This window comes from Saccopteryx leptura, chromosome 1 (assembly GCF_036850995.1).
Source record: "Saccopteryx leptura isolate mSacLep1 chromosome 1, mSacLep1_pri_phased_curated, whole genome shotgun sequence".
Lineage (NCBI taxonomy): Eukaryota > Metazoa > Chordata > Mammalia > Chiroptera > Emballonuridae > Saccopteryx > Saccopteryx leptura.
The window spans coordinates 250900840-250915534 of record NC_089503.1 but is presented as its reverse complement, the minus strand read 5'-3'; the positions used below and the strand labels follow the sequence as shown (position 1 = coordinate 250915534).

The 14695-nt window shown below is 51.6% G+C and overlaps 1 protein-coding gene across 2 annotated transcripts; it reads left to right on the top strand.

The window, feature by feature from the left end:
• Positions 1–7299: 7299 nt before the first annotated feature.
• On the top strand, positions 7300–14064 carry CNN1 (calponin 1). 2 transcript variants are annotated; one of them, XM_066361009.1, is made up of 7 exons: positions 7300–7443; positions 9425–9546; positions 12056–12122; positions 12209–12346; positions 12522–12632; positions 13096–13242; positions 13322–14064. In XM_066361009.1, exons 1-7 carry the CDS (start codon positions 7381–7383, stop codon positions 13559–13561), a joined length of 888 nt encoding a protein of 295 aa, XP_066217106.1. In that variant the 5' UTR covers positions 7300–7380; the 3' UTR covers positions 13562–14064. The 2 variants fall into 2 exon arrangements, with proteins under 2 accessions (XP_066217106.1, XP_066217107.1); XM_066361010.1 differs by lacking the exon at positions 7300–7443 and adding an exon at positions 8440–8541.
• The last annotated feature ends 631 nt before the right edge of the window (positions 14065–14695 follow it).

Sequence of the window (14695 nt, the reverse complement as noted above, 5' to 3'; positions counted from 1 at the left end):
GAGGAAGGAGAGGGGGAGGGTGGAGAAGCAGATGGGTGCTTCTCTTGTGTGCCCTGGCCGGGAATCGAACCCGGGACCTCTACACGCCAGGCCGACGCTCTACCACTGAGCCAACTGGCCAGGGCCGAGAAGCATCAATTTTTTGTTGTGGCACCTTAGTTGTTCATTGACTATTTTCTTATATGTGCCTTGACTGGGTGCTACAGCAGAGTGAGTGACCCCTTGCTCAAGCCAGTGAGCTTGAGTTCAAGCCAGCAACCTTTGGGCTCAAGCCAGCGACCATGGGGTCATGTTTATGATCCCACACTCAAGCCAGCGACCCTGCCCTAAAGCTGGTGAGCCTGCGCTCAAGCTGGATGAGCCCATGCTCAAGCCAGCGACCTTGGGGTTTCGAACCTGAGTCCTCTGTGTCCCAGTCCGATGCTCTATCCACTGCACCTGGTCAGGCTACACGTATAATTCTAAAAAAAAAAAAAAAGATTTGCTGGTTTAGAAAGTATATTAGATAGACATGGTTCTCTAGAGAAATGGAATTGAACAAGCAAACAAACAATCCAGTTAAAATATTGAGAGAGGACCTGAACAGACAATTCTCCCAAGAAGACATACAAATGGCCAACAGATATATGAAAAGATGCTCATCTTCACTAGCTATTTGAGAAGTGCAAATCTATACTTCAATGAGATACACCTCACACCTGTTAGATTGGCTATTATCAATAAGACAGGTAATAACAAGTGTTGGAGAGGCTGTGAAGAGAAAAGAACCTTCATTCACTGCTGGTGGGAATGCAAATTAGTACAACCATTATAGAAGAAAGTATGGTGGTTCCTCAAAAAACTAAAGAATAGAACTACCATATGACCCAGCAATCCCTCTACTGGGTATCTACCCAGTAACTCAGAAACATTGGTAGTCACCCCCCTTCATGTTCATCACAGCATTATTCACAGTGGCCAAGATATGGAAACAACCAAAGTGTCCCTCAATGGAGAATTGGATAAAAAAGATGTGATACATATATGCAATAGAATACTACTCAGCCATAAGAAATGATGACAGTGCCATTTATGACAACATGGATGAACCTTGAGAACATTATACTGAGTGAAATAAATAAATCAGAAAAAACTAAGAACCATATGATTTCACACATAGGTGGGATATAAAACTGAGACTCAGGGACATAAATAAAAGTGAAGTGGTTATGGGGGGAATGTTGGGGAGGGGTGGGAGAAAGAGTGTAAAGAGGGACAAATTACAAGGTAACAAAAAATGATTTGACTTTGGGTGATGGGTATACAACATAATCAACTGTTCAAATGCTATAGAAATGTTTACCTAAAACCTATGTACTCTTATTGATTAATGTTAACCTGTTAAATTTAATTTTCTAAATAAAATTTTAAAAATAGAATATACATATACACAGGGTGGGACAAAAATAGGTACAGTCATTTGTATAGAAAATAATACAATAATAAATAAATAATAATATAAGAATAAACTCTTTTGCATACTCACAACTGTAAACCTACTTTTGCCCCATCTTGATATATGATTTATTATATATAATATAATAGAATATATGTATAATTTATAAGGAATTGAATCACATGATATAAGAGCCAGAGGTATAAGTTCCAGTTCAAAGGCTGGCACAGGCCTGACACCCAACCACTGATGTTTCAGTTGTGGTCTGAAGGCAGGAAAAGACCAATGTCCCAGCTGAAGGCACTCAGGCAGGAGAAATTTGCTTACTCCCTAGAGGGTCAGCCTTTTTGTTCTATTCGGCCACCAGCTTGAATCGAAAGAGGCCCACCTGTATTGTGGAAGGCAATCTGGTTTACTCAGTCTACCAATTTGAATGTTAATCTCATCCAAATACATCCTCATAGAAAAACCCAGAATAATGTTTGACCAAATATCTGTACATCCTGTAGCCCAACTAAGTTGACAAATAAAATTAACCATCAGAAAAGGTAAGGAAACTTGTCATTTTAAAAGCTATTGACAGATTTCCCACACTCATCAACGTTCCCACAGCCTCATAGGTACTGGCGTGTGGTCAAGTATTCTGATTTTTGCCAATTTTACCATCACCTGCCCACTCTTTTAAAAGTTCTCTAAATCTAGATGTTTTTCCTACAAAACTTCTTGCAAAGCTCAAGATTGAACAAGGGAGTGGGCAGCAGTAGAATGGCTTGGAATAACTGCAGCCATAACCTGTGACCCAAGCCTCTCTCCACCCTCCAATTGCTCTTCTCAGGAGGGCTGGAATGCAAAAACAAAGATGACCCACTCAACTGTCCTGCGTCCAGGAGGTGCTGGTAAATTGGGCCCTTGCTTTGTGCGTGATGAAGTGCCAACATTTCAGACAGATGTAGGAGTGAGTCACTGACTAACTCACTTTAATTCAATTTATATACTGAGCATTTTTGAGCACCTGCTATCCTGTTATGTACAGGCACTGTACTGGATAGGGCAGTGAACAAGCAAAGACTGGACTGTGTGCAGTTTCTGTTCTTGCTGGATGAGATAGATAATAAGCAAATAGGAGATAAGTGAAAGAGAGCAAGGAAAATAGATGGGGGTTGCTTTTTTAAATTACTTTTTAAAATAAAAGTTTTATGGGGGTAGACAATTTAAGCCAGATGCGAACACTTAAGTGAACAGCTCCCCTCCCTCCTGCCCACTCTCTAACAGTCAGTCTGATGGTGGGAGATGCTATTTTTTTTAAATTTATTTTTCTTAAGTTGGAAACGGGGAGGCAGTCAGACAGACTCCCGCATGCGCCCGACCGGGATCCACCCGGCATGCCCACCAGGGGGCGGTGCACTGCCCATCTGGGGCATTGCTCTGCCACAATCAGAGCCATTCTAGCGCCTGAGGCAGAGACCACAGAGCCATCCTCAGCGCCCGGGCAAACTTTGCTCCAATGGAGCCTCGGCTGCAGGAGGGGAAGAGAGAGACAGAGGAAGGAGAGGGGGAGGGGTGGAGAAGCAAATGGGCGCCTCTCCTGTCCTGTGCCTGTGTGCCCTGGCCGGGAATCGAACCCGGGACTCCCGCACACCAGGCCGACACTCTACCACTGAGCCAAACGGCCAGGGCCTATTTTATTTTATTTTTTATTTTTATTTATTCAGAGACAGAGAGAGAGTCAGAGAGAGGGATGGATAGGGACAGACAAACAGGAACGGAGAGAGATGAGAAGCATCAATCATTAGTTTTTCATTGCGCATTGCAACACCTTAGTTGTTCATTGATTGCTTTCTCATATGTGCCTTGATCGCGGGCCTTCAGCAGACCGAGTAGCCCCTTGTTGGAGCCAGCTACCTTGGGTTCAAGCTGGTGGGCTTTTGCTCAAACCAGATGAGCCTGTGCTCAAGCTGGCAACCTCAGGGTCTCGAACCTGGGTCCTCTGCATCCCAGTCCGACGCTCTATCCACTGCGCCACCGCCTGGTCAGGCAAGAGATGCTACTATTTTAGAATAGGTGATCAGGCAGGGCCTCTCTGAAAAGGTGACATTTGTGGAGTGGAAGTGAGGGAAGGCCATGTAGGCACTTGTGGAAATGTGCCCAACTGGAAGGAGCTGTCAGTACAAAGGTCCTGAGGTGGGAGCTTGCTTGGGCACTCAAGAAATACATGTGGCCTGACCAGGCAGTGGCGCAGTGGAAAGAGCGTCGGACTGGGATGCAGAGGACCCAGGTTCGAGACCCCGAGGTCGCCAGCTTGAGCACGGGCTCATCTGGTTTGAGCAAAAGCCCACCAGCTTGAACCCAAGGTAGCTGGCTCCAACAAGGGGCTACTCGGTCTGCTGAAGGCCCGCGATCAAGGCACATATGAGAAGGCAATCAATGAACAACTAAGGTGTTGCAATGCGCAATGAAAAACTAATGATTGATGCTTCTCATCTCTCTCTGTTCCTGTCTGTCTGTCCCTGTCTATCCCTCTCTCTGACGCACTCTCTGTCTCTGTAAAAAAAAAGAAAAAGAAAAAAGAAATACATTGTGGCTGTTTTGGACAGTTCTGGGACTTGTAACAGCAGTGTGATCATAGGAGAGTGGCTTAGCCTCTCTGAACCTCCAGTTTCCTTATCTATAAAATGGGCCTAAGCATTTCTACCCTGAGAAGATTAAATGAGATTGTACCTAGAGCAGTGCCTGGTGAGGAGTGAGTCCTCCAAAAACAGAAGCCATTAGGAACAACAGCCTCTTCTTGCTTTCTGGAGGGGAGAGCTAGGTGAGGAGGGAACTGGCCTAACCTGCTGCCAAGATAGGCAGTTGCAGAGGGAAGGAGCTTCAATTTCTCCTGGAGACATCCAAGTACAGGGTGTGTGTGTGTGTGTGTGTGTGTGTGTGTGTGTGTGTGTTCTCCAAGTACAGGGTGTGTGTGTGTGTGTGTGTGTGTTCTTCCGAGTCGTATTAGGGTTGCAAAAAGGCAGGGCTTTTCTTTCATGTCTGACCTGAATCCCTTGGTTCTCTGTTCCTCACAAGATCACATCTTTTCATTTAGATGGGAAACTGAGGCACTGAGGGTTTGGGGCCTGGACAAATCCAGGCAGGAGCTGTGTGGACTGCAAACAAGTCAGCCAAAGATGGAGAAATTCCAGGCCCTGGCCAGTTGGCTCAGTGGTAGAGCGTCGGCCTGGCATTTGGGGGACCCAGGTTCGATTCCCGGCCAGGGCACATAGGAGAAGCGCCCATTTGCTTCTCCACCCCCCCTCCTTCCTCTCTGTCTCTCTCTTCCCCTCCCGCAGCCAAGGCTCCATTGGAGCAAAGATGGCTCGGGCGCTGGGGATGGCTCCTTGGCCTCTGCCCCAGGCGCTAGAGTGGCTCTGGTCGCCGCAGAGCGACGCCCGCAGGGGCAGAGCGTCGCTCCTGGTGGGCGTGCCGGGTGGATCCCGGTCGGGCGCATGCGGGAGTCTGTCTGACTGTCTCTCCCCGTTTCCAGCTTCAGAAAAATACACACACACAAAAAAAGATGGAGAAATTCCTTGAAGTGGGGGCCTCGGGATGGCATTAGCCCCCTCTCTCTGTCTCTACTCCTATCTACTAGACAGAGACACAGAGAGAGACAGAGACAATACAGGGACATCGAGAGAGAGAGAGAGAGAGAGAGAGAGAGAGAGAGAGAGAAAGAGAGAGAGAGAGGGAGAGGGAGAGAGAGAGAAACAGTGACTCAGAGACATGGAACAGAAACTCAGAGAGATGGAGAGAGACATGGGGACAATAGAAAGACACAGAGAGTGGACAGGCAAATTCATAGACACACAGATTGTGAGACATAGGTGGAGGTAGAAAAAGGGTAGGCGACGCAGAGGGACGGACACAGAGTGACCTAGATTTAGTATAAGATATAAAAGCATAGACCCAAAATTGGAGGGACAGGGCGAACCCAGAAAGGAACACCCTTTAGGGAGACTCTGGGTTGCCCTGCTGGGGGTTGCGCCAAGTGCTCCCCTACGCCACCCCCGTCGTGCCTGGACTCTGACTTCAAAGCCCGCGTGGATTCTATAAATGGCCAGGCGGCCGCTGGAGTGAGTCAGCTTCTGCGTCACCGCCGCCGGGTCCCTGCCAGGCCCCGCCCCCACATGTCCCGGGCCGCCAGGGGGCGCGGGCCGTGAGCTTGGCCCGGGCGCAGGTCCTCGCATGCGTAATAGCGACTGTGACCAGCCGAGGGCGGCTCTGGGTGAGCCGCATCCCGGAATCATCTGAGTGTTCGAATCCTGGCTCCGCCACCCTCATGCTGTGTGCTGCTTCTCTCGGTGCCTCATATGGACCCCACCTCATAAGGCTATTGTGAGGAAAACCGAACAAATCCAATGCACTAGGAGCTAATTGTTAGTTCATTTATGTATTATAGTGTATCTTCAACGCCACAACTTTCCTTAGTTGCCTTAGCCCAGTCGTTCTCAAATGGGGGAGATCTGCCTTCCCCCCTTCTCTGGGATCATTTGTTAATGTCCAGAGACATTTCTGTTTGTCTAGAGTCGACTAAGGAGGTATTACTCGTATCTAGTAGGCAGAAACCAGGATGCTGCTTAAAGTCTTACAATGCTCAGGGCAGCCCCCCACCACGCAGAATTATCCAGCCCCAATGTCCACAGTGCTCAGGTTGCAAAACCTGCCTTCGCTTCTTAGCATTAAGGGCAAGGACCTGGGTTCAAATTCTGCTCTGCCCATTGGCAAGCTGTGTGACTCGGGAAGTGATTCTGCAAACCCTGTGTCAGTTTCCCCATCTTTAGATTGTGTATAATAACAGCGTCCACTTCTGGGGGTGTTGTGAGGATTGAACTGATACATGCACAGTGCTTGGAGCAGGGCCTGACATAAGGGCTATTGTCATATTAGCATATCACAGCTGTGCCCTTAGCATGTGGCCAGCAAATTGCATGTTCTTAACATATTAGTGGATGGTAGGTTGCTGACATGTCATCCAAGTGTCATTAATATGGCCTTGATATATGTGGCATAATGTGGGCATGTCACCCTGTGGTCCAGCGGTGGGACCAGGCTAACTGGGATTGCTTGCAGGTATTCCCTTCAGGCCATCTTGGCTGGGGCAAGGATGAATGGGGATGTCCATGGGGCCTGAAACCGGCTGACACAGCCCATGGCACAGGCAACCCATAGGTAGATGGGGAGGGTGAGTTCCAGGATCTCACGAGGGGCTAAAGGGATAGAAATGGGGTGCCAGACTCAGCAGAATACTGCTGTTTCCTGAGTTCTCCCCTATGCCAGGCCCAGCACTGGGCATGTCAGAGGCCTTGTTTCTTCTGATACTCCCAACATTCTCACTAGGCAGGCACTATCATTAGCCCATTTTACAGATGTAGCAACAAAGGCTCTAGAGAAGAAGGGATTTGTCTATAGTTATGCACTGTTAGTTTCTGAAGTTATACTTAGGGTGGTGCTCACTAAACTACCAGGTGTGGCAGTCCTGCCTCAACCCTGGAGAGAGTCATGGAGAGATGGCCTCATAGACACAGAGAGCCTCAGAGACAGATACAAAGAGACTGGGAGACTCAGCCAGAGGCCCAAAGTACAGTGGGGGTTGGGGAGGAGTGGGGAAAGGTTAGTCTCTGTCTGGCTGAGTCCCCTCCACCAAAGAATAACCCAGGCAGCCCCCCTAGGTGGAAACAATGACACAATCAGCTCCCAATACCAAGGCCCTGACATCACGAAAGGGGGGTGGCTGAGGTGGGGGGTGCCCCGCCTCTTGGCAGGCCCCTGTGGCCAATGAGACAGCTTTGGAAGAGGCCCGGGCAGCTTCCGTAGCTTCAAAAACGTGTGAGGAGGGAAGAGGGTGCAGACAGAGCCTCAGCTGCTGCGGCAGTCTTCAGAGCTACGGTAACCACTGCCCACCACCGGCCAAAATGTCCTCTGCTCACTTCAACCGAGGCCCCGCCTACGGCCTGTCAGCGGAGGTCAAGAACAAGGTAGGGCTAGAGGGCTTCCCTGGGTCAGGCCCACATGGCCTGTCAGGCCAGAGGCTTCACTCTTGGGCTTCCCTGAACCCCCTACTGCTTATCCCATGTGACCTGGAACCTGAGAGGGAAGAGGGACAAGTATGCCTTAGAGGCCACCTTCCCCTACCCCCTGAGCATCCCAGAGCCTCTGGCTACTGTTGGGGGGTGCGATGGGGGGCATAAAGGCAACCACAAGTAAACAGAGGGACCATTCCATTGTGAAGACCCTACTTGATCAGAATCCCCTGTTTACCCTTTGTTTTTGTGGGGGCTGGGGGAGACTATTGACCTTCCCAGCTCCCCCAACCTCATAAAGAAGTTGGGGAGCGCTTGAGAGCTGAGGTTCCTGGGAGGTGAGCTCTAGAAAGGGAAGGGAGAAGGAGGCAGCTGAGGAGGGCAGAGTGGGCATTAGAAACAGGGGAGAGGTCTTCTAATTTTGGAATTAGGAAGATACTGAGTCATGACCTCCATGCTATGGATGGGTAAACTGAGGTTCCAAGTGGACAAGCAAGTAGCTAGGGTCCTACAAAAGGGAGGTGCAGAGCTAGGCCCCTGGCCTCACCCCTCTCTACACCAGAATGGGGTCAATAACTTCTCCAGGGCAGCGAACTTGAAGTCCCCCAACCCACCAACCCACTGGAATGCTCCCATGTGGCCTGCCAGGGGAGGAGTCCCAGCCCCATTAGACAGAGAGGCACACTGAGGAGCCGGGTGGCTTTTGGCAAAGTCCCACAGCGAGGAAGTGAGGAGCTGATACTGGAACCTTGGTCAGGGATCCTCGTGGCTGTAGGAGGGGGCAGGTGTGGTGCGGGTGCTCAGGCGGGAGACACATCTCAGTGCTCCCGCCCCGCCCCGCCCCCCCTCAGCGTCGGCCCCAGAGCTCAGCGGAGCCGCCATGCCATATAAGGCGGCCTCGGGGAGCCCGGCCCGCGGGGCCGCGCTATATAAGGGCCGGTTAGCTTTATAAAGCCGGGCTACTGGGGAGGGGGGTGGCAAGGCTGGGGCCAGGTGAGGGGGCTGCCCCCTCTCCCGTCCCCCTCCCCCAGGAGGTGCAGCCCTGTCCCCCAGGTGCTGGGAGTCTGTCTGGGATGGGGGCGGAGGGTTATAAGAAACGGAGATTCTTTCTGGGAGCCTGAGACAGGAGAGAGATGGATGGGGGAGGGCGAGCCAGGAGCAAGATAAGACTGAGACATGGGTGGAGAGGTAGCCAGGTGGGGAGGTTAGGGGGCAGACAGACTAGTCCCATCCCCACCGGAGGCAGGGGACCTGTGTCCGAAATGGAGAGTGACCCACAGATGGAGGAGTCATGAGTCCCACCCCCAGCCAGACATGGAGAGATGGGGACAGGAAGACAGAGCTAAGGAAAGACAGACAGAGCTGGGGGAGAGAGAGACTGAGGACCTTGGGACTAGGGAGAGAGACAGAGAAATACAGACAGCACTGGGGCCAGAAGTAAGACAAAGACAAGCCCCGACCCCCTGCCAGAGCTGGAGTGGAGATGAGGACCTGGAGACAGAGATGCAAGAAAAAGCAGTCCCCTGCAAGGCAGCATTCAGGGGCACCTCCTTAGGGCTCCTCCTCCCTTGACAGAGGTGCCCCGTTTTATAGCAGGGGTTGGACTGGGGGGAGGGCCAGGGAAAGCAAAGCCCCAAGTTTGGCCTGGAGGGGGAACCAGGAGGCCAGGCCCCCCCCCAACTTACAGCATCCATCTCTCCACCCACCCTTTTCTGCATTCTCTGGTGCCAAACCTCAGAATGCCTGGAATGGCCCCTTGGGCAGGTGCCACTTCAGCCCTGGCCCTCAGCCCCCTCAGGAGCCCCTCCCCCCCCCCCATGGACGCTGTGGCAGGATTGCCTTAGTTGGGAAGGGACAAGGAAGGAGATCAGGCTTACAGAGCAAAGGCTGCTTCCCCCAACATCCTCACCATCATCTTTGTGCCCTCCACCCCCAGCTGGCCCAGAAGTACGACCTCCAGCGGGAGCAGGAGCTTCGAGAGTGGATTGAAGGAGTGACAGGACGCCGCATTGGCAACAATTTTATGGACAGCCTCAAAGATGGCATCATTCTTTGCGAGTGAGTGGGGCACCATTGGTCCAGACTCTGCCTAGGGCTACCCCCAACCGGTATTCATCTCTCCCCCTCAACCCCTTCAGTGACCATGAGCTGGCTTGGGCACTTTATATCTCAGACCTTGAAACAGTCCTCTGAGGTGGCAAATAATCATGTGCCCATTGAATAGGAAAGAATACTGAGACTCAGGTAAAACACATCACCCAAAGTCCCTGCAGTTCCAAAAGAAACGACTCCAGATTCTAGCGTCTTAAACATCATCCATACAGGACACACAGGCCCATTTATGGCCTCCAGCATCCCAAGAGAGAGGTCACAGCTAGAAGACAGTAGGTATCAATGACTATCCATTGCTGGCTGAGTGATGTGAGGGATGTGCCACAGTAATTTAACTAGGTTCTGATTTTCTACTCTTCTCAGAACTTAAATCACTGAGGGAGATGCAAACCTTCATAGCTCTGAAGCCCTGATCCCAGGCTCAACCACAACTCTAACGCTGGTCCTGTCTGCATCTCTGAGTCTGACCCAGGGCAGGGTGATCATGAAGGCTAGAGTCTGCCCTTGGGAACGTTCATTATCAAACCCTAGGTGCTGGAGACGCCAGGGTATTTTGTTCTACAGAATTTACTGGGGTCAAGAAATAAGGAGACAGCTTGGTGTCCCAGCTCCGTCAGTGCGACTGGGCCTTAGAGTGCAGAGCCGTTCACCACCTCAGTCCACAATGCACCAAGCTTTTTGGAGCTCCCGCTGTGTGCCAGGTCTAGGCACTGGGGATAGTGAACAGCCTTGGAGCTCACAGTGAGCTTTAAAGTTTTTTCAAATTGCTTTTCCAGAGAGAGAAGAAGGGAGAGAGAGAGAGAGAGAAACATTGATTTCTTGTTCCACTTATCCATGCATTCATCGGTTGATTCTTGTAGGTGCCCTGACTGGAGATTGAACCCACAGTCTTGGCATATCAGGGCAACACTCTAACCAACTTAACCAACTGAACTACCCAGCCAGGGCATACAAGGCACTTTAGTCTTATTGGGGAGATGAATTGAACAATGGATGAAATAATCATATCCTTATCTATGGTGGGAAATGACGTGGAGAAGTTAGTGGGGAAGGAGCGGAACCACGTGGGGTAAAGCTTTGCTGCTTTGTATAGAATGGTCTGGGAGGTGTTTCTGAAGAGGTAACATTTGTGTAGAGCCTTGGACTAAGTGAGGGAGGAAGCCAGGTGGGTGTCTGAGGGAACAGTGGTCCAGGCAAAGGGAAAAGCCAGTGCAAAGGCCCTGAGGTGGGAATGTGCCTGTGTGTTCCAGGAACAGCAAGGAGTGGCTGGCACAGGATGATTCAGGGAAGTGGAGGGACTTCGGTGAGGGCCAGATGACATGGGGCCTTTTAAGCATACTAAGGAATTAGGAAACTATGGGAGCATTTTGAAGTGGGGAGTAACTGGCATTATTTTTATATATTTTTATTTTTTCAAGATTTAAAAAAAAATTTATTGACTTTACAGAGAGAGGAAAGAGAGGGGAGGAGCAAGAAGTGTCAACTCATAGTTGCTTCACTTTAGTTGTTCATTGCTTGCTTATTGTATGTGCCTTGCTTGACCAGGCAAGCCCAGGGTTTTGAACTGGCAACCTTAGCATTCCAGGTCAATGCTCCAACCACTGTGCCACCACATGCCAGGCCTAGAATTGTTTTTAAAAGGCCGTTCTTGCTGTGAGACGAAGCGGAGTCTGTAGGGGACAAGGTGGAAGCTGGGGGCCCACAGGGAGGCCATTGTAAAAGCCCTCGTGAGAGAAAGAGAGGCTAGGGGCTCAAAGCATGGTGGTGGGGAGCTGTGGCCTGCTGGATGTCTTCAGAAGGCAGAGCCAGAGGCCTTGCTAAGGGACTGGATGTAGGGGTAAGAGAAGGCAGAGGAGAGTCAAGGACAAATGTACGCCCCTGGATGGGTAAGTTTCCTGAGCTGGGGAGGAAGGCAAAAGTTCTGTTGGCAGAGGTGGGCGCCATGAGTCCAGGGTGCAGTGCATTTTAATTTGAGACACCCATGTAGGGAGCTGGTTTGGAGAGTGGGAGGCCTGGGCTTCAGGGAGATACTGAGTAGTGGTTGGCATGTCAGTGGCATTTAAAGTCAAGAGACTGGCTGGATGAGATCAAGGGGTTGAGTGTGGCAGAGAAGTCAGAGGCCTGAGCTGCAGGCTCTCAAAGGTGTAGAGGTTCCAAAGAGTAAAGGAGACTGAAACTCAGTCTCCAGGGCGGCGGGGGCGCACCAGGGGATTTTCACACACCTTAGACAAGGAGGCTTTCTGACCGGGGGCAGAGTCTCGCTCCTGCACTTGGTTTCCTGTCTTGGTCCTGCCTGTGTTTTGGGGGTGGGTGGTCATGGGGTGGGATGGGGCTCTAGGTGAGAGTGGACTGCAGTGGGAAACAGCAAAATGGATGTCGCCTACCAACTGTCATCCTGACCTCTTGTTCTTTGGGTGGGGCCACCTTTGTCACTCCTCTCCCCTGCTCTGTGCAGATTCATCAATAAGCTCCAGCCAGGCTCTGTGAAGAAGATTAATGAGTCAACACAAAACTGGCACCAGGTGAGCCTCTAACTCTTTCAGCCCCTCACCACAGCCACTTAAGACACCCTGCACTCCCTACCACTCACTACCACCTGCTCCCCCAGCTGGAGAACATAGGCAACTTCATCAAGGCCATCACCAAGTATGGGGTGAAGCCCCACGACATCTTTGAGGCAAATGACTTGTTCGAAAACACCAACCACACCCAGGTGCAGTCCACCCTCCTGGCCCTGGCTAGCATGGTGAGTGTGAGTCAAGGTGGTCTCGGGCCAGAGGGACTGGTGGTCTGGGCTGGGATTTGAGTGGGGCCACTCATATCCCTAAGCCCAGTGTGTTGGGAGGGGCAGAGCAGATGCTAGAAGGGGACAGTGCAGCCCGAGGCTCCCTTGTTAATCTATGCTCCCTTCCTCCCCCCAGGCCAAGACGAAAGGGAACAAGGTGAATGTGGGGGTAAAGTATGCAGAGAAGCAGGAGCGAAAATTTGAGCCAGAGAAGCTTCGAGAAGGGCGAAACATCATCGGGCTGCAGGTACTGCCCCTAGCCCTGGGTCTCACTGCTGCTCAGCTGAGGCTGGAGGTTTAGGAGGCCAGGAAGGCATCCTAGTGCCAGCAGGCTTTGGGGGACAGCATATTTGGCCTTAATCATGTTAGGTGCTGTGCTCTAACTCTGTATGCTAACTCAGTCCTCCAACAGCTCCAGAAGGTCGGTATTGTTACCATCACATCATTTATATAGAAACCGAGGCCTGGAGAAGCTAGCTCACTTGTCACGATCACCCAAGTGATGAGTGGCCAAGCTGAGACTTGAACCCTGGAAGTCAGGCCTGGGTGCCCAGAGCCACTTGCTGAGCTGTGGCACTTTCTCTGGGCCTGTTTCCAGTTTGTAGCCTGATGGTGGAAACAATGCCTCATTAGAGGGCCATGTGAGTGTCCATGGACATCAGTGGTGAGGCTCTGTAACCCTCAAGGTGACTCTCCTTCTGCTTCTCTAGATGGGCACCAACAAGTTTGCCAGCCAGCAGGGCATGACGGCCTATGGTACCCGGCGCCACCTCTATGACCCCAAGCTGGGTACAGATCAGCCCCTGGACCAGGCCACCATCAGCCTGCAGATGGGTACCAACAAAGGAGCCAGCCAGGTGTGTGGGGGGCCAGGGGAAGGCTGGTGGGGCTCTTGCCCTTACTGTGCCCATGGCCTGACTTCGCTGCCTTTCACAGGCTGGCATGACGGCTCCTGGGACAAAGCGGCAGATCTTCGAGCCAGGGCTGGGCATGGAGCACTGTGACACTCTCAATGTCAGCCTGCAGATGGGCAGCAATAAGGGGGCCTCACAACGGGGCATGACGGTGTACGGGCTGCCGCGTCAGGTCTATGACCCCAAATACTGCTTGACGCCTGAGGAGCTGGGCGAGCCTGCCCACAACCACCACCCACACAACTACTACAATTCTGCCTAGGGCCTTGGGCCTCCTGCCTTCCCCCCAGGGAGGCTGGCTGCTGCTCTTAGCAGGGCCTGGCCTGGCCCTGCTGACTTCCCCGCACCCTGCATGGCGCCCTCCAGCCCCTGGCACCTGCCTACAGGGTTAAAGTTTGGGGGAAGCAGACCCGGGGGGACTGTGGGAGGGAGGGGAACCTCCTCGCTGGAACACTGCAGACTCGAACATTGAGCCGGGTGTTCTCAATAGCACCCAAAGGACACACTGAGCAAAGCTACCCCGGCTGTCCCCCCGTTCCCTCACAGGTGGGTTCTCCCCAGGACAAGAAGCCCCCCAAGCAAAGCCCTTCAGAGTCCAGGCTCGGCCTGTCCCGACCCCATTCCCACAGTGGGAACCAACTGCATGCCCAGAGACCCAGCGGACACACACGGTTTGGTTTGCAGCGATGGTGTTATGTGAATGTGACAGCAGTATTTTTAACGCGAGCACTTTTTCTATTTCACTGGAGCACAATAAATGACTGTAAAATCATCCGAAGACTCAAGCTGCTCTGTCCTGGAGTCAGCATGGCTCTTGCATATGCTCAAACAGCCTTGCTCAGATATGCTTCGTTGCTGGGAACACACATCTGTACAGGAACACGTACCCTAACATACATACAAGGAGCTCACAGCCACTTGGCTGGACCCAGGAGGGACAAGCATACACTCATACACAATCCCCCCACACACCACTTGGTGGGTACGGTGTGCACATGCTCTCTGCAGCCTTAGAGGCAAACACAGATACACACACATGCAGTATACAGACTCCCACATAAAGACATATAACAACGCACTTCTCCACGTGTTATACAAAACCCACACACACATGCTCAGTACCCATGTACTTTTCCGGGGAGCTTGTGAGTTGTGAGAAAGAGTCTAAGTGGTGGGATGTGCCAGATGGGACAGGTGACCTTGGGCAAGTCACCTCCCCTCTCTAGGCCTCTTTTTCCATCTGGGAAATGGGAACAGCAAGGCTTATAGGGTTATGGGGAAGCTTAAATGACTCCAAACAGGATGACATTTGGCACCAACCAATGACAATGGACAAGTTGGGTCCTAGAGGCCCCTGTGGGCAGAAGGACTCCATTAGTCCTTTGTGGGAGTGCAT

Excerpts from the sequence above, each read along its gene's own strand:
- CNN1 (XM_066361009.1), top strand. The coding sequence starts at position 7,381 with ATGTCCTCTGCTCACTTCAACCGAGGCCCCGCCTACGGCCTGTCAGCG. Across the intron at positions 12,633-13,095 it reads GAAACATCATCGGGCTGCAG|ATGGGCACCAACAAGTTTGC; the intron begins GTACTGCCCCTA and ends CTGCTTCTCTAG. Across the intron at positions 13,243-13,321 it reads CCAACAAAGGAGCCAGCCAG|GCTGGCATGACGGCTCCTGG; the intron begins GTGTGTGGGGGG and ends TGCCTTTCACAG.